Source organism: Leptinotarsa decemlineata, unplaced genomic scaffold (assembly GCF_025532065.1).
Source record: "Leptinotarsa decemlineata unplaced genomic scaffold, Ldec_3_MD MMD2_P_RNA_scaffold_2, whole genome shotgun sequence".
NCBI classification, from domain to species: domain Eukaryota; kingdom Metazoa; phylum Arthropoda; class Insecta; order Coleoptera; family Chrysomelidae; genus Leptinotarsa; species Leptinotarsa decemlineata.
This window is the reverse complement of record NW_027412529.1, coordinates 13,770,008-13,795,542: the sequence shown is the minus strand read 5'-3', so window position 1 is coordinate 13,795,542 and position 25,535 is coordinate 13,770,008. Positions and strand designations below refer to the sequence as shown.

The window sequence follows — 25,535 nt, the reverse complement described above, 5'->3', positions numbered from 1 at the left end:
TTAAATTTACCGGATACCCTGTGAATGCGGAAACTCGTATATTGGTGAAACTAAGAGGCCATTGAATGTTCGCATTGCCGAGCACAAGAAACACACACAGCGAGGGGAAACCAGCAAATCAGGAATGGCAGACCATGTTTGGACCCATCAACATAACATCGACTGATCCCAAGCTGAGATCATACACAAGGAGGAACATTGGTTTGGAAGGAAATTCAAAAAAGCCGCATACATGTTGTCCACCAATGTATTCAGCCAAGCTAGCGTAGAGATACGCAACATATGGAAACCCATAATCAAGCGAAATATAACCAACTCACACCAAACGCTCATCTCCCGAAAGTACTCGAATGACCCATAAATAGTCATCTCTTAGAGGAATCAGTCCATTCATCACCCGATGACGATTGTGGATACTAACAATCGAAACGTCGTGAAGTAACTTGGCTAGGATTCTCTTAATTTTTCATTTAATTTTTTTTTGTTCAATTGTTCTAATTGTACTTGTATCTTATATCACTATAATTACATTTTAGGTTTTTTGCTTATTATAATTGTTATTTTTCTTTTTTTTTTCTTTCTTTTATTATATTTTTCAGGGATTTCAAATCATTCTATATAATATCAGACATTGTAGTTCGAACTAATGAAATTCATCATGAAACATCATGAAACCTTCAATCAAACGCTTTCTATCTGTAAATTTGAAAAAAATAAAGTGTATGTATCATCAAAAATTTTTATTTGTTCAAAAGTCCTATGAATGCCATTATTTGTGGAATTCAACAACGTTCAAATTTTCACCATGGCTTCTCTAGGTGAAGAGCATCCAAAACATCTAAATCAGCCTGAATTCAACCGATGGCAAGGGTTATGTTGGCTTTGAGGACCTCTGTGGTTTGTGACTTCTTCGCATACACCTGCGATTTGAGAAAACTCCAGGAAAAGTCTAACGCATGATCTCGGTACCCAATTCACATCAACTCAACGTGAGATGACCATACCCTCAAATCACTCGTGCAGAATATCCAATGTGGAATTAGCTGTGTGGCACGTAGCACCGTCCTGTTGAAACCACATGTCGTTTGTGTCCAGATGATCCAAGTAGTCAAGAAAAATTGATGGCAGACAGCGCACACGTTTCTGGCTATTAACCTCATCAGCGCGGTATAGCCAAGTGCAAATATGGGCAATACTAGATTGCCAAAAACGGGAAGATAGCACAAACGAACGGAGTCAACAACAGGAGCCTGCCGCACATTTGTGATTCTTGTTAGGAGACCTAGAATTCCTAAGATATTCTTATATTACCACGGAGGCAGCTACAGCTACCTGCGTGACTTCCGAGTCCAGAATATAAATATAAAAAAAGTGTTATTGAGTGTATATGATTAAATTCAAAAGGGGAACATTATCTGGAACAGCACTCAAGAAAAATTGATGCCAAACCGCGGACGCGTATTTCTGGCTATTGACCTCATCAGCGTGGTGTAGCCAAGTGCAAAGATGGACAACACTTTGTTACCGAAAACGGAAAGACAGCACAAACGAACGGAGTCAACTCTGTGTGAGACGAATGTGGCCTAGATGAAGACGAAATAAAATAACTTGGACTTTTCTTTCGTTAGGGGTGTTTTTCCAAAGAGATCTTGACTGTTTCATCTCGTGAAGTTTCGATGTCATACTATTCCATTGGGATTGCCAACTATTCATGACCGCTTGCTTGTAAAGATCTTTCAGGTTCGTATGAACGACAAGTAATTCTGTATCTGTTGGCAGGTTAGTGATAGCTTCTTCCACTAACTGGTCAGCTCTTCCATTTCCAACTATGCCAATGTGTGAAGGGACCCACATTAACTGAATGAAATTATGTTTTTGATGTAGTATGTGGAGAGACTATTTAATGAGAAGCAAAATGGGATTATTGGAACACAGTTGTGTTATTACTTCGAGAGGGCTCAGCGAATCTGTAGCAATTTGTAGCATTAAGCATTTTGGACTACTCTTTCCCTCCTGGTCCTTAAACTAGGTCTAGGTCTAGTCTAAGTCCAAAATCCAGACATCACCAGAAGATGGCATATTAGACTTTGGCGAAACGTTGTGAAAATGATCCTTGTGAGGATCAAAAACACGAAATGAAACCAGGAAAAACATCCCATTATACCCTGTCCATGAGAATCTACGACTGTATAGTGAAAATTCTACAATTGAGTGTTTCTCAAATATAATAAAAATACTCACACTTATCTAGTCATCTCTTGATGATGATAAATTGTTCTGGTAAGGACGAACTGTTTCAACAGAAAATATCTATGGTAGGTCAATAATCAAAATATTTCAGAAGAGACACTTTTCAGAAATAACGTTACCTTGTTGATCCAATGATAAATACTAGCCTATTTTCAACTGAAATATCGTGGGTAGTTTTTTATACAACAAATGTCCCACGTAGAATTTCAATTAAATTGTTTCCACATTCCTCTCTCTCTGGATCCAATTCCCTTCTTTCTCCTAAATATACTTTTGAATACCGCAAAACATGTTCACGTTAACGGGGGAATATAAACCGCAGAGTCGGCGATTTCATCTTCTTGGTGTTATTTATAAAGATAACCTTACTTCTGTAAGTTTTTATCTTCCAGTCGTATAATTTCATTATTAACACTTTGGAACTTACAAATGGATGCGCTATTTGCTGGAGAGTTCTCAACTTTAAATTAGAAAAGAAATTGCAAACAAGGTAGTCTTGCTAGAAAGAAATATGACATCGCTTTTGTGAGCTGAAAAATAACATTACTATAATATATCCCAATTATTTATTGAAGAAGGGTTCTGAGAAAGATAGAGGATTCTAAAATAGCAGTGAGGGTCATGCAAGACCTGGGTATGAATCATATATTCTGAACCAAGTTATAAGTTTACATAAACTATTAGTAGATACCTACATGTGAAATTATAAATCTATAAGCTTTCCTTAGATATATATATATATATATATATATATATATATATATATATATATATATATATAATAATAATAATATGATAATAATATTTATTGGCAAAAATACATTGTTCAATGATACAAATTGTACGAGTCAATTTCCAAATAAATATAGAATTCCCACAGAAGGATATACCTGTGCGTGGGGTCTGCAGAAATTTGAATACTAATGAATACAATTTAAAATTTGAAATATAAAGTGGTATGAGTAAATAAATAAAAGGTAAGACGTTTTAAAATTATATCAGACATATTATTTTAATTATATCATCAATCTTCTTGTATGAATATGTGAATCAGTTTCTATGCATGTCACTATGATAGTAAACATTTTTCATATCAACGTGTTGGTGTATCTGAAGCCTTGGCAAGCCTGAGACCCAGGTTTTGAGTTTGTTCTTAAATGAATTATCACTCCTGATATTTTTTATATGATGTGGGACGAGATTATATAACCGAGGAGCTAGGTATGAGTAAGACCTTTGAAGGATGTTTTTCCTTGAATTCGGGACATATGAATTATTTTTTTGTCGAGTTTCATATTGGTGTTCTATTATCCTTAATTCATGTCTATTATTATGTTGTCTTATTATAGTTTTGAGAAAGTAGAGTTGTCTTATGTCTAGAATTGATGTTTCTTTATATAATGAGTCGGTCGGGTAAGTTCTTTTTTTGAGGTGGATAATTTTCAATACTGATTTTTGTGTTTGTTCTAGGTGTTTCAGAAAAGTTGTGTTTGCTGCTCCCCAAGCAATTATTCCGTATGTAAGGTGGGTTTCGAACAATGCATAGTATAGCATTCGCATCTGGGCTGTTTGTAGGTATGGTCTCACGTATTTTAATCTATATGCAACAAATCGTAGTTTTTTGACTGAGTAATCAATATGTGCATCCCATTTTAGATGTGCGTCAATATATATACCAAGGTATTTCAATTTATCCACTGATGAAACGGAAAGTTCTACGTCATCGTATTTTATTGAAAGTGATTTGAAATCTGGTAGATTCTTGGCATACGAAGTGAAGGTAATGTAAAATGTTTTGGATATATTTATACTCAATAATTTACTTTCGAACCATTTAATTATTATTTTGAAATTTTTTTCTGCTTTTTGTTTCAGAGAATTCCAGGATTCCGATTGAAAAATAATTGCAGTGTCGTCAGCAAAGCTGATTATATCACCTTCCACATTCAGTGAGAACATATCGTTCAGGTAGATGTTAAAAAGTAGCGGACCCAAAACGGTTCCCTGAGGTACGCCGTACTCAACAGTGTGTAGGTCACTCTTGACGTCTTTAATTTTTACACATTGTTTTCTTTGATTCAGATAACTGCACAATAGTGAGTACGGTAGACCTCTGAATCCGATGCTGTCCAGTACTTCTAGCAGTTGATTGTGACTGACAGTGTCAAAAGCTTTTTTCAAATCTACGAATATACATAGGGATGGTACATTTTTATCTACGTATTTACTAATGTGGTTTGTGAGAAATGATATGGCGTCTACAGTTGATTTGCCCTGTTGAAAACCGTACTGATTTTTAGATAAAATATTATTTTTATTCAGGTATGCGCTGATTCGCGATTTCAGGATAGACTCATAAATTTTCGCGAAATTTGTAATAACAGATATTGGACGGTAGTTCTCCAGTTTGGTTCTATTTCCAGATTTAAATATTGGTGTTATAATAGCAATTTTGAAGGGGTTTGGACATACTCCACTACTGAAAGACCAGTTTATCAGGTAAGTTAATGGTTTTGCAAGTTCTTTAGCTATTAATTTGATAGTTTCTGCTCGGAGATTGTCGATTCCGGGACATTTTTTATTTTTTAGGTTCTGTATAGTTCGCTCGATTTCTAATTCATTGGTTTCTTCTAGGAAAAAGGAATTAATATTTCTATTTTTCAGATAGTTTTTTCTGTAATTTGGCCTTTTAAGAATGTCATTTGGTAGGTTTTGACCAACTTTCGTGAAATATCCGACGAATTCATTGGCGATTTGTTGGGGATCATTAATTTTTTCACCATCTTCTAAACAGATTTCCCTTATTTCTTCTTTATTATTTCTTTTATTACTAATTTCGTTTATTGTTTTCCACAACTTTGAGGAATCTCTTACATTATCATCAATTTTTATTTTATAATAGTTAATTTTAGATTCATCCATTACTTTTTGAAGTTTATTTTTATATTGATTGTATTTTGTTTGATTCACTGCAGTTGGATTCGCCTTCATTGTTTTATACAATTCGGTTTTTTTATATATCGACTTAAGTATACCATCAGTAACCCATGGGTTCCTTTTGGTATCTCGTCGTCTGATTTTCACAGTACTTGTACTCAGTTCCACGATTTTGTTCACTTTTTCAATTAATATTTCAGTAGCAGCTTCAATATCACCATATCATCATATATCTATATATATATATATATATATATATATATATATATATATATATATATATATATATATATATATATATATATATATATATATATATATATATATATATATATATATATATATATGATGAGCTGTTTTCTCGGGTTTCGCTACGTGTTCTGTGTATTTTCTCCCAATAAGGATTATTTTCACAACGTTTCGGCAAAGTCTCATTTGCCATCTTCTGGTGATGTCTGGTTTTTTCAACTAGTCTAGTTGAAAAAACCAGAAGATGGCAAATGAGACTTTGCCGAAACGTTGTGAAAATAATCCTTATGGGGAGAAAATACACAGAACACGTAGCGAAACCCGAGAAAACAGCTCATCATACTTTATCCGTGAGAATCTTCGAGTTAACATATATATATATATATATATATATATATATATATATATATATATATATATATATATATATATATATATATATATATATATATATATATGTAAATATATATATATATATATATATATATATATATATATATATATATATATATATATATATATATAAAATATATATATATATATATATATATATATATATATATATATATATATATATATATATAGCCAACCGCACAAATGTGCCGTTGGCTCGAGGCCAATAGCCAGAAACACGTGTCCGCGGTTTGCCCCCTTTTTGGAGTGTTATGTCCACTAATTGTTTCATTTTTGATTTGTACATCATACACACTCGATAAAATCTTTGTATGTATATACAGGGTGTCCCTGAACTTCCTCTTTTCCTCTCGGGAATGTATAGATGGGGTCAAAATATCACCAGTACTTCATATAACTTTTGTTCCTAAAAGTCTTCGTAACCAAGTTACGGGCCCTCGAAGTTACAAAATGAAAAATGTTTTTCTTTGATAACTTTTCCAGTGAATATTCAAAATCATCCAAATTTTGGTAATTGACTAAACAAATGAATTCCGTCGATGAGCTTTCATGCAGGAGTCAGTTGTTTTGCTACAAAGTCAGGAACGGACTACCCCCGATGGTCCACACCCCAAAACTTTGAAATGACAGATATTTTTCAATATTTTTCAACAAAATAAGGTTACTTGGACAATTTTATGAATAAAAGTACTCGTGTGGAGAGTCGATCGGAGCAACGAGTCTTGAAAAAAATGTAGTTCTACTCGACGACATCAAACCCGCTCCTCCACCATTATTTGAAATGAATAATTATCAAAGCAGAAATAATAATGATAACGTTAATTCAACAACATTTATAACAGGAATAATACAAAGTATGCTAAAATGAAGTCGTAAACAAAAAGTACAGTACCTATATGGAAGTTTAAGTCACAATTGTGATAGCAGATATTTTTTCAAAAGAAATATCAAGTTCTGTAGATTCGTGGTGTATTTAAACTAACAAGCTACTCTACTATGAAATATCGAATTCATTCCATATTTTGTATGTACATAATACGTGTGGAATAATCACGTTTCGTGTTGATCAGTTATCTGAATCTCATGAAACTCAACATTCGAATGTTTCAAATTCTTCTTCACAGCTAAACTGTTGAGGAGTTTCACTGATAATTATAATTTTATGGAAGGAATTCTTTAACACGAATCTAAATTTAGCTGAAAAAACGCACATCGGAAAAAATATTTACTATACTAATAAAAAGCAAACGAATGAACTACAAAAACGGCTGCACATGATCAGGTGAAAAATATCCAGGGAATAATTATGTTCCATTTCTTTCACAGATGTTGACAAAAAAACCTTTTAGAAAGTTTTGATAAAAAATGAGAAACTGGAATGCGATTTTGTTTTGTTGAGTGGTGCGTTGTCATATGACTATCATTGTATTGTCAATATTCTACAGGATATTTTGAATTTTTTTGATATGGCCGAACAGTTTACATTCAATGAATATGCAGATATGCATGTATTTTATGGACGAGCATTTTGTAATGCTGCAGAAGCTCGTCGTCTGTATTCCGAGCATTTTCCGAATCGAACGGTACCGTGAAGAGAAACATTCGAGCGTGTCGATCGCAGCTTGAGGGAGACAGGTATGTAATAATTGATAATTAATTTGAGCACGTTGTTTTATTTCGATATTATTGTAGGTACAGTTGTGCCAAAACGAGGTGGTGAGGGCGCTCCTAGGACTGTACGTACCGTTGTATTGGAGGAAAATATTTTGGAAGCCGTCGCTGATGATCCTTCAATGAGCATCAGAAATCTATCAGAACAGTTCCATACATCCAAGTCCACTATTCATAGAATAATTAGGGAACAACTGCTCCACCCATTTCACATCCAGAAGGTACATGCCATGACACCTCAAGATTTTCCAGCACGACTGGAATATGCCATTTGGTTCATGGATAGGCAAAGAGAGGATATGACTTTTATTGATCGAGTTTTATTCACTGATGAAGCAGGTTTCAGTAGAGATGGAGTTATCAACTCTCATAATCTCCATATATGGGCCGAAGAAAATCCCAATGGGATTTTGCAAACCAAACACCAACGGAAATTCAACGTGAATGTTTGGGCTGGTATCATAGGAAACCATCTTATAGGACCATTCGTTCTACAGGACAGGAGAACGTTATTTGGAGTTCATTCAGAACGATTTGAATGGACTTTTGGAATATGTTCCATTGCAAACCCGAAGAGATATGTGGTTTATGCATGATGGCGCTCCTCCTCATTTTAGTTTGATTGTGCGTGACCATCTGAACCATATTTTCCACAATAGATGGATTGGTAGAGGTGGGCCATATTCATGGCCATCACGATCTCCGGATTCAAATCCATTGGATTTCTTTCTGTGGGGGCATCTAAAAAACCTTGTTTACGCTACACCTATTCACACAAGAGATGCATTGTTGAATAGAATAACATTACATTGTGAAGCCATACGAAACGACCCTGGAATGCTATTTCAAGTACAGAGAGGGTGTCTTCGCAGACTAAAAAAATGTATAGAGAGAGAAGGTGGTCATATCGAGCAGTTTCTGTAGCGGATTTTTCATTTCTGTTTGCTCTTGAGGCTCTTGAGTTTCGCTAGTTGAACGTGTTTGCATTATAAAAATTCGTTATGAACATTTTACCTATCATTTCCATTTTCCTTAAAAACTAATATTTTCGAATAATGATAGACATCTCAGGATAAATGTTGTTGAATTAACGTTTTCATTATTATTTCTGCTTTGATAATTATTCATTTCAAATAATGGTGGACGAGCGGGTTTGATGTCGTCGAGTGAAACTACATTTTTATCAAGACTCGTTGCTCCGATCGACTTTCCACACGAGTACTTTTATTCATAAAATTGTCCAAGTAACCTTAATTTGTTGAAAAATATTGAAAAATATCTGTCATTTCAAAGTTTTGGGGTGTGGACCATCGGGGGTAGTCCGTTCCTGACTTTGTAGCAAAACAACTGACTCCTGCATGAAAGCTCATCGAAGGAATTCATTCGTTTAGTCAATTACCAAAATTTGGATGATTTTGAATATTCACTTGAAAAGTTATCAAAGAAAAACATTTTTCATTTTGTAACTTCGAGGGCCCGTTACTTGGTAACGAAGGATTTTAGGAAAAAAGTTATATGAAGTACTGGTGATATTTTGAGCCCATCTATACATTCCCGAGAGGAAAAGAGGAAGTCCAGGGCATGGCACCTTCTGGATGTGAAATGGGTGGAGCAGTTGTTCCCTAATTATTCTATGAATAGTGGACTTGGATGTATGGAACTGTTCTGATAGATTTCTGATGCTCATTGAAAGATCATCAGCGACGGCTTCCAAAATATTTTCCTCCAATACAACGGTACGTACAGTCCTAGGAGCGCCCTCACCACCTCGTTTTGGCAAAACTGTACCTACAATAATATCGAAATAAAACAACGTGCTCAAATTAATTATCAATTATTACATACCTGTCTCCCTCAAGCTGCGATCGACACGCTCGAATGTTTCTCTTCACGGTACCGTTCGATTGGGAAAATGCTCGGAATACAGACGACGAGCTTCTGCAGCATTACAAAATGCTTGTCCATAAAATACATGCATATCTGCATATTCATTGAATGTAAACTGTTCGGCCATATCAAAAAAATTCAAAATATCCTATAGAATATTGACAATACAATGATAGTCATATGACAACGCACCACTCAACAAAACAAAATCGCATTCCAGTTTCTCATTTTTTATCAAAACTTTCTAAAAGGTTTTTTGGTCAACATCTGTGAAAGAAATGGAACATAATTATTCCCTGGATATTTTTCACCTGATCATGTGCAGCCGTTTTTGTAGGTCATTCGTTTGCTTTTTATTAGTATAGTAAATATTTTTTCCGATGTGCGTTTTTTCAGCTAAATTCAGATTCGTGTTAAAGAATTTCTCCCATAAAATTATAATTATCAGTGAAACTCCTCAACAGTTTAGCTGTGAAGAAGAATTTGAAACATTCGAATGTTGAGTTTCATGAGATTCAGATAACTGATCAACACGAAACGTGATTATTCCACACGTATTATGTACATACAAAATATGGAATGAATTCGATATTTCATAGTAGAGTAGCTTGTTAGTTTAAAAATACCACGAATCTACAGAACTTGATATTTCTTTTGAAAAAATATCTGCTATCACAATTGTGACTTAAACTTCCATATAGGTACTGTACTTTTTGTTTACGACTTCATTTTAGCATACTTTGTATTATTCCTGTTATAAATGTTGTTGAATTAACGTTATCATTATTATTTCTGCTTTGATAATTATTCATTTCAAATAATGGTGGACGAGCGGGTTTGATGTCGTCGAGTAGAACTACATTTTTATCAAGACTCGTTGCTCCGATCGACTTTCCACACGAGTACTTTTATTCATAAAATTGTCCAAGTAACCTTATTTTGTTGAAAAATATTGAAAAATATCTGTCATTTCAAAGTTTTGGGGTGTGGACCATCGGGGGTAGTCCGTTCCTGACTTTGTAGCAAAACAACTGACTCCTGCATGAAAGCTCATCGACGGAATTCATTTGTTTAGTCAATTACCAAAATTTGGATGATTTTGAATATTCACTTGAAAAGTTATCAAAGAAAAACATTTTTCATTTTGTAACTTCGAGGGCCCGTAACTTGGTTACGAAGACTTTTAGGAAAAAAAGTTATATGAAGTACTGGTGATCTTTTGACCCCATCTATACATTCCCGAGAGGAAAAGAGGAAGTCCAGGGACACCCTGTATATTATTTATTATATATTATATAATATATATTATATATTATATTATATAAACTATAAATTTTATTATTTAAAAAATTCAAGATTACTTCAAGAAAAAAACATTTAATTTAATTCAGATATCAGATAATAATGTGAACATTCATTTCAGTTCGAGTCGTAAATTTGTTATTCGTGAAAATCATATTGAGAGGACTGGCGGCCCCCTAGTAAAAAACATAAAGTGTTATATAAAAGAAAAAGTTAGTGAGAAAACTTAGGATGGCAGCATTGCCTCTAGCAAGACAGCTAGCTGCGCCCCCGGACGAAGCCTTCGTTCACTATGGAAAGGAGGAGTCTGGCCATATGCGCTCAACTGAAAAGCAACGGCCATATAAATTAAAGAAGAAGGAGCAAACTTCAGGGCGTCGGTTTTTTGTGACAGTTCGCGCGCGCATCGTCTAAATTTAGTCTCATTATTTTTTGTAACGCGCCAAAAAAGTATAACTTTAAAAAACCCCCGTTGAAATATCTGAACGGTCTGCTATTGTATTCATTATAGTGGATATATATTCATCATGCCAGTACAAAAATAAAGCAGTGGAGTTTTCAGTTTCACTGCTGACATTATCATAAAGGTATTTTTGCACTATCTGAAGGTGGTTTTGTGTCAAACAAATATTCCTTTATGTATTGTTCAAGTCATGGTAGTCTGACTTTGAGTTCACACATTCATCATCGCTTCAGAAACAATCTTTTCGCTGAAATATTTTCTTTGTCTATAATTTCGGTGGAATTAAAATAAAAAATGTGATCGAAATCAAAGTAATGTTTTGTTATTATTTTTTTTATTCAAGTCGAAACAATCATATTCATGTTATTTCAATCATTTTTTCAAGTATTGTTTGGTTTGTCCAATGTACGGCATGTCACAGTCTCTGCAGTTTTTGAGTTGTCCTTGAATTTTTCATCTCCTGTGAACCAGTGTCTTGCAATCCCATAACATATGTCTCTGTTACTTTGTTTCATTGCCTGCAGGTAAGGTCTCCGTTAGCTCTTCCTATTTTATTCTGTCTACTAAGTAGCGCTGTTATTATTCTGAGCCGATCTCTGATTTGTTGAAGGAGTTCTTTGCTCGGTCCTTCATTAAAAGATTTTTCCACGTACGTTTAAATCTGTTTCAAATCTGTTTTTCCGTTAATCAGCTGTCGCCCCCATACGAACAACAACTCTCAGAAGTTGAGAAACTTGTGCGAGCTAAGGACTAACGAGGTCTTACCTTTTTTACGTGTGATTCATAAAACGGGTATATTATAAAGCAATTAGAAAATAGGAGGTTACATAGATCAAATAGTATTTAACAGTATATTGAAAAATTATAAAGAAAAATGTGAAAATTACAAAACATTCAGTTTTATTGTTTTAGAATATAGTTGTCTACAACAATTATGTTTGATTTATTTCCAATTTCACCATTTGCTATCAATATCACCCATGTTAAACAGACTACTCAATGGCGAAAAAGATATTGACCTTTCGAAAAATAATATATAAACCATTTAATGAAATTTTATTTAATGAAAGTTTATATTTCGTCGGCGGTCAATGTCGAAGCCTGGTTTTGCATCTGACCGCCTTGGGGAGCCTCGTTTACCCTTTATATTCGAGGATTGAATTCTCTGTCGATCAAATAAATGGTATCTTCGCCATCGATTTGAATAATTGATTAAAAAATTTGCAATCGATCGCTTCGTATAATATTTTCCTCCAAACTGAGTCAGTGCAGAATATCACTGAATATTCCGACCTGCGACGGAAGCCGCTATAATTAATCACCTTCCAATTAATAATACTAAATAGGCCTCTACATCAACGGGCAGATGTTACCGATTCGGGAAGGAAAGACGCTACAGATGCTTCATTATATTCCTGATTCACAAGGCGGAACTCATCATAATTGAATTTTGTGGGCATTGATTACCTTTGGCTGTTTCACCTCAGTGGAGTAATTAAAAAATTTTATTTAAAATGTCGGTGGTTCAGATTTTCGTTGTCTAAAATAGTGATGATATCAGGTTATCTTCAAACACTGATGCTGTTCATTGTTTTCCAAATTTCAGTTTTTTGCCTCTATCCAGTTTAATAGTCTATGACATTGTTGAGCCAATTTCCCGCCAATTTTTCTCTATGAATATTGTTACTCTCAGTTGAATACATATTGATGAGAATCTTTCTTGGTTATCAACTGGTTCGAACACTTTTTCATAATCCAGTTTGAAAAAATGGATCAATCGAGTCATGACAATGGGTACTTTACCATTCCTCCACTCTTAAGGATGAAGACATTTTATAAAATATATGAATTGAGTTAAAAATCCCTCTTCCTCTTTGAGAAAGAGGCTAAAATATATATCCAAGATCCGTTATTTCAGGAAAAAGATAAATTCGGTTTCGATGGCGTCACGATATTGACCATTCGATTGCGTGTAATGAAACAGCGATGCTCAATCTAGCTTGATTGAACGGTATTGTCGTTGGTCCCATGTGCTCGGTCTTGATTTGATTGATAAATTATTATGGGTAATTACATTTGTGATGGAAACTAATCCGACCGATTATTGGGGATTATTGTTCTCTGGTCAGCACTGCCAAATTATCCATTCATAAAACTGACATCTCGATTGTGGAATGGAGCAGCAATGTGACTCAATACAGGGCATTCCAGTTGAAACGATCCACCCCGAATAAGTCATTAAATATTGAAACTGTGAATATTTCATGGAATTCATCTACTTCAATTTCCTAAACAGAAAAAATAATCGACTCACAACTTATTCAAAAGGTTTTTCATTGTTATCTATTTATTTATTTGAAATTAGGAAATTCTAATATAAATACGGGTTCAAAATGGTAAAAATGGTATATAAATAATATTAACATAGAATATATATATATATATATATATATATATATATATATATATATATATATATATATATATTGAAAGGTCAAATTTAAATAGTTCACATAAGTAAACATAATAATAATTTAAACAAAAAATCAGAAATACAAAATTTAAGGAAAATTCACAATTATATTTTAACTTTTGATAAATAAAATTGAACAAATAATTTCAATATCATATTACTAATAATTTTTCATTTGAATCTCACTGTATGTGTGAATATTATAATAATCACATTTTCTCTGGTGCTGTAACAAAATTTTCAACGTCAAATTTTGCATTTGACTTTTCGTTTTTGTGTTTGGATTTATATGCCTTTTTTTATATTTTATACTAACTTTGGTGAGTTTTCTTAGCTTATCTATTACTGTATAATATTCACATGATCTTTATTTTGTAGATATTCTTGATAAAGGAAAAAAAAATATATTTCCAAATACCCAACTGAAAAATAATTTATAGTATTTATATATATATATATATATATATATATATATATATATATATATATATATATATATATATATATATATATATATATATATAACATAGCTGACATAGCTGAAAAGCTATATATATATAAAAGCTATATATATATATATATATATATATATATATATATATATATATATATATATATATTTGATTGATGCAACTAATTTTCCTTTATTTTGAGTATTTCAATATTAAATTCTACAAAAAGGATTTGAATCTTTATATCTTCTATTAATTAATTATCTGCGAGCGCTTTCGACAGTTGGTAGTACTGTCATCATCTGGCACTCCTCAAACTGAACTGGTCATCCTGTTGTCTGTCTCTTTATACGGTCAGACCGTCTTAACTCAGGTATTTCAGGTACTTTAGGTAAATTTGCCTGTATTTGTTTTGCATCAGGTACTCTTCTTCGTGTTAGATCTTCTCTAGGAATGTGTTAGTTTTTTGGTTTGGTGTCCTAACAAACATCTTCAAACCACTGAACATCAACATCACATACAAGCCGAACACGAAGATAACACAAAAAATAAACAACTATGGAAAAGAAGAAGACAAAGACCAAAACGGGATATACAGTATACAATGCTCGGACTGCAACAAATTCTATATCGGCCAAACCAAGAAAAAAATTATCCAAAGGTACAATGAGCACAAAAAGGCATACATAAATCCAACAGTATATAAATCAAACCTTGCAACACACGCCATACAAAACAAACATAATTTCCCCCCACCAGAGAACATAAAACTAATAAAACAAATCAACAAGGGAAACCGCATGGACATTTGGGAAAACTTGAACATCCATAAATTCAACAGTCATAAATCACTTATCGAGGAACAAGTACAAAACAAAACACAACAAGATCTCACATTCAATATATTGAACAAATCCATACACATTCCTAGAGAAGATCTAACACGAAGAAGAGTATCTGATGCAGAACAAATACAGGCAAATTTACCTAAAGTACCTGAAATACCTGAGTTAAGACGCTCTGTTGGCAATTCTGCTGCTTGTTATATTTTATATTTTGGACATTGTAGCAGGACGCGTAGAAGAACGTGTGCTGTCTGTCGGTATATTTGTTTTTTGTGACTCAATAAAATTTATTGAAACACTTAGTTCCACATTTCATTATTCAAATCCAGCTGATCGTTGGATACATTTTGTGTCCAACCCTATAACATTTTCGCTATCAGAAGAATAAGGAATTCCAAAAAAATATACCATTTTGAATTTTTATTCACTTCCAACCTATGAGGACAACCTGAATACACAATTTCACTACTTGAAATATTCAGACCGAGCATTATTGAATAATGATAATACTTATAACGCAACTAATAGAAATTAGAAATGACGATGATACATTTTTCGTTCAGTTACCCAGTATGGTCCTAAATTTCATCACCATGTTACTGTTAGAATTGTTGATATTTTCATCGAAATTTCCGATACTAGAGTGATTTAAATTCACATATGAGACACGACATTCAAATCCAATAACCCCAAAAATTTATTTGTTAGGCAGGAATTTTTATTGACAGTATTAACACATGGGCTGAAAATTTCCAGGTCTAGGGAAGGAAACGCGTTTTTATTGTTCAAAATTGGCTTTATTCATCAACGTGATCTCCATCAAGAGCCACACAGTCACTCCAGCGCCGCTCTAATATTTCGATACCACTTTCGTGGTATTGCCTCAAAACAGGCCTGCCAGTCTGCGGACTGCCTGTAGTCGCTAGAGGACAAATCTGGCGAATACAGTGGATGTGGGAGAAATTCTAAGTTCAACTCATGTAGTTTTGTCATTGTTTCGATTGACTTGTGACATGGTGCGTTGTCTTGATGGAACAGAATTTTCTTCTCTGATATATGCCGTCGTTTCTTCGCAATTTCGGCTTTTGAACGCTCCAATATTGCTATATAATATTCACAGTTGACGGTATTTTCGTTCTCGAAGTAGTCAATGAATGATTCATCACGCATATCCCATAATACAGAGGCCATAACTTTTCCAGCCGATTGTTGTACTTTCAGGCGTTTTGGACGAGGTTCACCAGTTGCTCTCCACTCAGATGACGACCGGGGTCCTAAGCTCGGATACTAGTAGCTCCGTCCAATCGGGTTCCGACACCTCAAGCGTCTGCCTTAGTGCCCTCCAAGGCTAGACTCGGATACTAGAGCCCGGAAGGACCGCGAGCCCCGACACCTCGAACGCTTGGATCCGTACAGAAGCAGGCGAGGATCACGGAACAGCATAAGCCGTCCAGTGCCTCAGAATGGGGCTGCAATGCAACCATGAATGGATTACCGCAACCCGTATCCCTTTACCCGCTAGCGGAGCCGCTGCCCCTAAGAGGCCAACGCCAGTTGGAGATGAGGCTCACTAGCCTCCAGCCGCGAGCGGGCACTCACCTTCCCCCTAGAACTCATGTTAGGAAAGTTCCCTTTCCAACGTTTGATGAGTAACCGTCGAGGACTCTCACGAGCATCCTCTACCACACATCATATGTCGAAGATGTCGCGCCCATTACCCGTATAGGTGCGGGATAGGGCGGTTCATCAACAACTTTTGGGTGTACGCCGTGTGGTCTGCACCGCATACCCTTACGTTACCCCAAGGGGCACTCATGTTAGGAAAGCTACCTTTCCAGCGTTGGATGAGTAACCGCCGAGGGCTCTTGCGAGACACCTCTCCCACACATCTAGCTTGAAATCGGCCAACGCCTGTTGCCCGCAGATGCGGGATTGGGTGGTTGACCGATAACTTTACTGGGTGAGTGCCGTGTGGTCTGCACCGGGGGACTGTCAAACACCCATAAGAGAGAGACAGTGATCCCCCGCCACTCACCCCGTGGCGGGGGATCACTGTCATTAAATGTGAGCAGATTTGTCACATCTGGTGATATTCAATCGTAATAATACGAAGCAAATGAGTTTTCGTCTTGTAAGATATTATTAATAGTGTTGATTGGGTGTTGTGTACTGAAACTGAACATTACAGCGATATTATTCCATACTGTAAACAAAGCGTTCATGTGATATCTGATTCCATAACATTCGTTATGGAATTGAATCAGATATGTTATAGTGTTATTGATAGTTCCGGAGATTTTAGCTTCGAAGATAAGCCCTGAAGTGGTCGATCTACAGTAATCCAGGACGAGGATTTGAGGACCCTGGTGGAGAATGACTCATAAATGGTGCGTGGGGTGGCGGAAGAACTGGGCGTCAGCTCCAATATAGTTTTTGATGAAGCAAATGAGAAAAATCAAAAAGCAAGGAAAGTGAGTGCGACACGATATGATTGATCGACGAAAATTTTCACGTTTCGAGGTCTGTTCATCTTTGATTTGGCGCATTCAAAATGATCCTATTCTGGATTGGATCCTCACGTGTGATGTATCTTTTACGACACCAAGAGACGTTCAGGATAGTGGTTGGCACCTATGAGCTACCCAGGCACTTCTCAAAGGCGAAAACCTCCAAAAAAAGAGCATGTTGATCGTATGGTGATCAGTGGCTGGTATGATTCACTATACCTTAACCGGGGCAAATCATCACAACAGAGTCCTTTTGCGAGGAAATCGACAAAATGTAGCCAAAAATTGCGCCAGCTGCAGCCGGTACTAGTCAACAGTAGAGGTCCTATCCTGGTCCATGACAACACCTGTACGCACGTTTCACAAATCACCGTTCGAAAATTAAACAGAATCCCCAGCCCAACCAGCAATTTTTCATTTTATAATGTTTGTGTTAACGTTCTGGAGAAACGAATTATAAAACTGTATTTCTCCCAGAAATGTTTTAAATGTGCTTATAAAACAGCTATGAATAGGAAATTGACACCGTTTTATAAAACATCATAGTGTTCATTATTATTTTGTAAGGCCTTTTACAAACACTACGAAACAGTTTTATCAACATTTCGACAGTTACTATAAAAATTTTATGACACTATTCGTAAAGAATCTTATAAAATAATTGAAATAATATTTCATAATAGTTTTTTAGTAATTTCCAGTCAGCTTTATAAAATATAATGCAGCCTAAAACGATAATAATAAAATAAAATAGTGTTCAAAATGTTTTCTTAAAGGCGCAAAAAGTGATTTTGTATTGGACACCAGGAAAATATAATAGATGTCATCAACTGAAAACTAACAAATAGAAACGTTGGGGCTATTTTAATAATTTTACTTTTGTACTTATAAAACTGTTGGAGACATTTTTGTGCTTCAACGATTGATATTTCAGCAGCTAATGAAATTTTATTGACAAATATATAGCCTATTATTAGTAAAATTTGTGCGCGCCACTCTTTTATTAACATTTTTGAAAAAACTTAAATTAAACAAAAAATCACTCTATTTGTTCTGAATGATATAATCTTATGATATCTATGTACTTTTCATCTGTAAATGTCACAATGTGTGCAGTATTTCATATTTTCAACTCATCTAATGTCAGTATTCCGAATTGCTATCATTTTAAAATGGCGTCGTTCTATAAAATAATTTGGTATCAATAGTAAAAATTTTAACGTATTTCAGCTTATATGTTACTCCTATGAAACACTTAGTTCTAGGAGTGATGGTATTGCGACAGAGTTGGACTACTTTTAAAGCTATAGATTTCTATAAAAATGAAGACAGGATTTCTCACGTATTGTTTGGATGAATATTATCTGTCGAAATTTTTTGGCTGAGATGCTTCTTCCATCGATTATAAATGCTGAATTTCGAAGAAGCTAGTGATTTGAGTGTATATAAACATGGTGCTCTACTCAAATCGACGGATTTTAATCACCAATTACCTTTTCCTATATTTAGCGATATCAAAATTGAAGTACCTACTAGGTTACGTGCGTCCTCGTCTAAAACGAACCATTTTTCTTATTTTCTTTTCAATGACCAATATTACACGACGTTATTAGGTATAATTCCGTAGTGAAGTGACGGATCCATGTTTCTTTCATTTTCACGAGTTGACGCAAAAATTCCGGTTTGTTATGTTTGGACATGGACAAACACTACCCAGAATCATCAATACGTTCTTGTTTTTGGTCAACAGTGAGCTCGCGCGTCACCCACTTTGAACAGAGCTCTCTCATAGTCAAATGTTCATGCAATTTGAAGCCAATACGTCTATTGGAAATCTTTACAATGTCAGCTAACTCACACAACTTCACTTTTCGATCCTTCGAAACAATTTTGCGATTCTTTCAATGTTTTCTTGTTACTGCCTCATTTGGACGTCCACTGCGTTCTGCATCATCGGTGTCTCTACGACCACATTTGAAGTCAGCAAACCAACGTTTAAATGTTGTTTCTGGTGGAACGGATTCCTAATAACAGTTTTCAAACCATTTCTTTACTTGAACAGTATTTTTCTCATCAAGAAGCATGTAAATCCCAAACACGAAATTGTTATTGCCATTGTTTTGAATTTAACAGAATTGGTGTCACTCTTAGCACAAACTTGTGGGTAGAATATCATGAAATTTCAACAGTTTTCTTTTCAAGGTTAGTACTAAATGGATAAGGGGTGAATACAATAAGACTAGCGCCATTTATGTGCTAGGCTGAAAACTTTTAAGTCCATGTAGTACAGAACCATACTTTTTTGAAAACAAAATCAAAAAAATCAAAATCAAAATAATTTATTCACACCCGCTACCTAGCAGCCATCCTGAGGATAGATGTAGACATCAAATACTACTGTTACATTGAACAAAATATAATAAAACAAAATATAATAAAATGTCACAAACACTAATAGTTCTGAAGAACAGACAAACATGTGTAACTCTCAGACAACAAGTAAAACAAAAATCATCATTCAGGAATTCACTGATGGAGTAATAGGCTTTTGCACACAGAAATGTTTTGAATTCTTTTTTAAATTTTTTATGATCCAGTTTTTTGAGATGTTGGGGAAGTTTATTAAATATACTCATACCTGCGTAGTGTGGAGATCTTTTTCCACACTATGCAGGTATAAATTATGCTTTGAGACTGAAAGCGCATCCGCGTTTCTTGCAGGATATGAATGGTAATCCGAGTTTTTTGTGAATTTATTAATATGTTGCTTCATATATATTGATAATTTATATAGATAAATACAGGAAAATATTATACTTTGAAAAAGCGGCTTTACAGCTGTTTCTATTTTTTATATTGAAGATGAGACGGATAGTTCGCTTTTGACTAGTTGCTCTTCCACAATTTACACAATCCCCCCATAAAATAACATTATATGCAAACATGCTGCAGTTGGTCACTCCATGTTAAACATTGATCTAGATAGGCCCCAAAAATTTTGTATCGGTACTAGTTGATACAGCATCCATAGTTATGTTATTGTGAATTTCTCGGCATTTGAAATTGATACATACGGTTTCATTCAAGTTCAAGATGAGATTATTTCTATTACACCAATTTTCAAATGAATATATAATGTGTGTAATAACATTTTCGAGTACCTCTGGTGTCTGCGCTGTAACCACTACTGAGGAGTCGTCTGCAAACATCGTGACAGATCCTGTTGATAGGAACTCAGGCATATCGTTTATAAATATGATGAACATTAGTGCCCCCATACAGACCTCTGAGGCACCCCAATATCATTCGTCATATACTCAGAACAACAGTTTTCAACTTTAACATAGGATTCTCTATCAATTAGCTATGACTGCATAAGTTCAAGTATATTTCCTCTTATTCCATTTGTGCAGATTTTTTGTAAAATAACATATAATTGTAGACTATCGAAGGCGCATGAAAAATCGAAGAAGATACCGGATACATATTGTCCAGTTATTCCAATCATTAACAATACCTTCATCGAGAAATGGGGTAGTTTTTCAACAATATAGGGCTCTTCCTTATTGCATAGTACCAGTGCGATCGTTTGTCGATAATAACTATTTGAGTCGATCAAGAAGTTTTACAGATTTCACTCCCAGATTCCCCGATTTGACACCAATGGTATTTTTCTATGGACATGGTTGAAATCAAAAGTCTACGAGACGCAGCCAACAACTATAGATAATTTACAAGTGACACCACTGTAGGCACATATGTTCAGCTACCCATGCGAAGTTCGTCAAGTCGTTAGTTCAAAATATAAACCTCAGTTGTATCTACGACAACATGGCTTATCTTGTGTTCGAAATTCTCTCATAGAATTAATTGTGACAATACATTTCCTTACAAATCTTTGTCTGATAGAAAAAGCAAAATGAATGTAATTTCTCTTACAAGTCTAAGATTCTAAATTATCTCCCTATCAATAACTTGCCATGTACCGACAACGATCAAGAATTAAACAAGAAGTGTTCCTTGAATCCCCGACTGGCAATTAAAATTAGGATGCCTTGCGATAATTACAAAAGTAAGAGTATTAGGAAGCATTAATTAATTGAATAATCTTCATTAATAACGTTGTTCCTCCCATCCTTTGAACTGATATTGTTCAAAGGAATTAAATAAGTGATAAAGCAGAATTGAAAATGGCTTAGCAGACGGTTCATACAGTACCTTCAAAAACTACCGTCGCAGATGTCAAAAAACTGGAAAAAGAAAGTGTAGATCTGAAGAAAAGATATTTCTGTGAATATCTGAGTGACTTTTTGGGGTCCCAAAATTAAAAACTGTTACCTAAATACTTTATGGATTTTCATCAATGTATTCACCATCATCTATCAAATATCTAATAATTGATTACATTAGGAGTTCATTCAGTCCGATTCCTGTCAATGAAGACTCTTAATTTGACAGATATCAGTATACATTCCGCTAGCTGACAATTTAAATATCGATATTTCGACACCATCTACAGGAATTCGCCTGATGTGGAATAAAATTTTCATTTTCATATGAATGCAACCGATGCAACGGTTTCATTCACATGAAATCCATAAAGTATTCAAGTAACACTTCATTTTGGGATTCTCACTGAACAGTTCACAAAACCGTAACACATATTTTCAAAATACCATAGCTCCCTTGGTGAGAAAGTCTAAGGAAGCTATTGGATAGTGAAACACATGTTGCGGTTCATAGCATGCTGAGGAAGCAATAAAATAGTGAAACACATTGCGGTTTTGTGAACTTCTCATTGGAAATCTCACAGTGAAATGTGATTTGATATCGTTCTGATTTAAAGCTCCAGACACTGAATTATAATTGCCAAGATTGGAGGCATTCATCTGTAAACATTTCATCTCTCCACTTTCCATTTTATATTGCTTCCGAGACAATCTGAACACAAAGAATCCAATTTTGTCAATTTTGAGTTGCTGATTGTAACATACCAATTATTTAAATTTCTATTGGAAGGTAGTTAACAATGCTTCAAAATGAATTTCATCAGTTCAGATATTCATTGTCCATATAATATAAAATGATTTGAAATCCCTGAAAGAACTAATATAATTGGAAATTATAAATGAATAGCTGAAAATAATAATGTTTCTAGCAAAAAAACCCTGGAATGAAATCACAGTAAAATGAAATTCAACCGAAAAAATTGAGAATTGAACAGTTGATTCCAAGCCGAGTTACTTCACGACGTTCCGATTGTTAGTATCCAGAATCATCTTCGGGTGACTGGATATAGTAAGTTTTGGTTTATTAAATAAAACACTTTTCATTTAAATTAAAATTTCATTTTCTATTATTAATTTGAAAAGTGATTTCCAATATTTTCAAGACAATAAAGAAGTCTATTTTCCTTCAGTTGCTCTACTGAGTCAGGTTTGGAAATAGGTCCGAGGATCTAGGAGGCCATTCAATAGGACCTCTTCTTTCAATCCATTGATTAGCATAATTATTATCTAACCATTGGTAGTATGTCCTAGTTATTCAACAATCAGATTACTTACTCCTAGAAGTGATTTCAGTTTGATCAGTTTGGAAATGCGAATGTAAACATTATTCGTAAATGTGTGTTTCAAACTGTAGGAAGCTTATATAATCGTCCGCAACAAGGACTCCCAAGGAAGAAAAAAGAACTTCATAGTATTTCCCCTAGAGAGAAGAAGAATGGGAAATATGTACAAGAAGGCTTGCCAAAATTCATTTATAAAAGTAGTTTTTGAATGCTTAAATATGTTTTTTATGTTGCTTCTCAATCCTTCAAAGTCAAATTTGTGCAAGCTGAAGATTACCAAGGTATTACCTTCCAACATTCAATTTCTAGCAGAATCAACTCATGCCAAATAATCAATCTGTAATATTCAAGAGAAACAGCATTATAGATGTATCGTGAGATTTTATCTCTTCTATAAGTAGGTACATTTTACATTTTTAATATCTAAAATTGAACTGCTTTCTACTGAATGTTTGAAATTAGATTTATTTGTATCTTTGTACCGCCTACCGAATACTATTTGTAGCATTCTTCGATGAGATAAATCTACTGAAAAGAAATAAATCTTCCCTGAAAGTAATAGGTTATTTTGCGGTTTCAGTACACAAATATATCTCAGAACTATGTCTCCATTTTTCCCCGAAGAATAATGACCAGGCTTAAACTCTTTAGAAATAGGTTTTGTATTCAAAAATATTATCTCCAAACGACTGTTTCCTGCTACACTAATGTCCCAACTCGAATGATCTATGGTCCATTCCTACTAGTGTTAGTGTTGTTGACAATAATCATGCCAACTATCGTTTGACATAAATCAGCGGGATCCAACCATCCGCTGTAATAACATCAGGTTATAATCTATTTGGTATCTCATTAGATAGCCAGCATCCGTCTACACAATAAGTACGTCGCGTAGTTTCTGAGGGTCTCATTGAAATGTGGAGATCAAAGCTTGAACTCACATGTAGAATTCAGTAATTAGGTGCCAGAGATATATTGTAGTGAATCCGGTGATACCACGTGTCTAGAATGGGAATTTTGCACCGGGAAGCAGTAGTTCTCGGTCAAGATAGCGCGCCTATCTCAAAATCGAAACTTCACAAGAATTTTTTCGCGATGGGCTGTCTCATGTGGAACTCTGATGGTAAATATTTTGAAATTCAATATCGGTAGTTCTTTAATGAATCATGTGATTGATTGTTTCTATACTGCTTTTACATTTTCAATGAATTTATTGAATCGGCATATTACCCTTCACACCAAAAAAAATCCTACAAATGAAATGTGCATCAGACACTATTTTTTGATTTACTTACTACTTTTGAACCGTAGTATTTGCTGCGAATAGAAGCGGAACCACGATCTATTTGATGTTATTAAAGTTCACGCACTACCCTGGTTGATAAAATAATATGCATGAGAGATTTCAATATCGATTATATGAATATTTACTCAACGTTAAGAAATGACTTGATATATATTACCTACTGATTTTTTCATTTTTCTGCAAATCATTTCAGAACCCACACATATTACTAATAATTCAATAACATTAATTGACCATCTCTACACCAATTTTGAGGTTGAGGATTTTGGCGTTTTAGGCACAAATTTTGTGAGACATTTCCTAATTTATTGCATTTTCGAATTACCCAAAACGACTAATTTGCACAGTACTATAACTTTTTGTAACTTATCTAGTATAAATTCAAATGATTTTCGTATGGATCTTGAAGCTATGCAATGGAACAACATTTACGATATCAATCACATTGATGCAAAAATTGATTTTCTGAATAATAACATTCTTTGTTTAGTAGATGCCTATGCACCACTTACAACAAAATCTTTCAGATCTAAAAATAAAAAGCAACCATGGATAACTGAAAATAATGAAATTATGCATAAACTGAGAGATAAAGCGTTAAATAAATATAGAAAAACAAAATCACTTCCCAATTGGGAATAATATAAGCAACTCAGAAATTTCACTTCATCAGAAATCAAAAGAGAAAAAAAACCTACTTACAATTTGAATTAGGTGGTTGTAATACCAAAGAAAAATGGAATGTATTCAAAAAACTTGATATAAGAAAATAACCAAAAAGATTTAAAAAATATCATTGAAGAACGTCAACGAAATTAACAAGTATTTCGCGAAACAGCCCCAAGATAATCGAATACCTCCTAGTAACATCCTACATCCAACTACAATACTTGAATTCTCTTCCACTACAGAGGAAGAAGTTTTGATAATTTTACACAAAATAAAATCAAAGGCTTACGGATATGACAATTTGAGTATACAACTAATTTTTCTCTATTGCCCTCATATTGCACCACATTCAACACATATATTCAATCATTACACATCATTATTTTCCAACAAGTTGGAAACCACTACCGAAAACTTCCCGACCCACATAATTGTCACACTTGAGGAGTATAAGTATATTACCTGTTTTGTCCAAGGTATTGGAAGAAATAATTGAAAAACAGATGAGGAAGCAGATAGAAATCAATAAAATATCACC

General features: G+C 34.3%; 1 protein-coding gene across 3 annotated transcripts in view; it reads left to right on the top strand.

Moving 5' to 3' along the window:
• The window catches only part of LOC111512640 (monocarboxylate transporter 2), a 311,021-nt gene that overhangs the window by 101,365 nt on the left and 184,121 nt on the right, over positions 1 to 25,535 (top strand). The window contains exon 1 of one of the 3 annotated variants that reach the window (XM_074183941.1): positions 23,838 to 24,145. The exons of the other annotated variants lie outside the window; for them this stretch is intronic. Coding sequence (XP_074040042.1) covers positions 24,031 to 24,145 — 115 coding nt within the window. The 5' untranslated portion in view covers positions 23,838 to 24,030. Of the gene's footprint in view, positions 1 to 23,837; positions 24,146 to 25,535 lie in introns of those variants that run through there. 3 annotated transcript variants of the gene reach the window in all.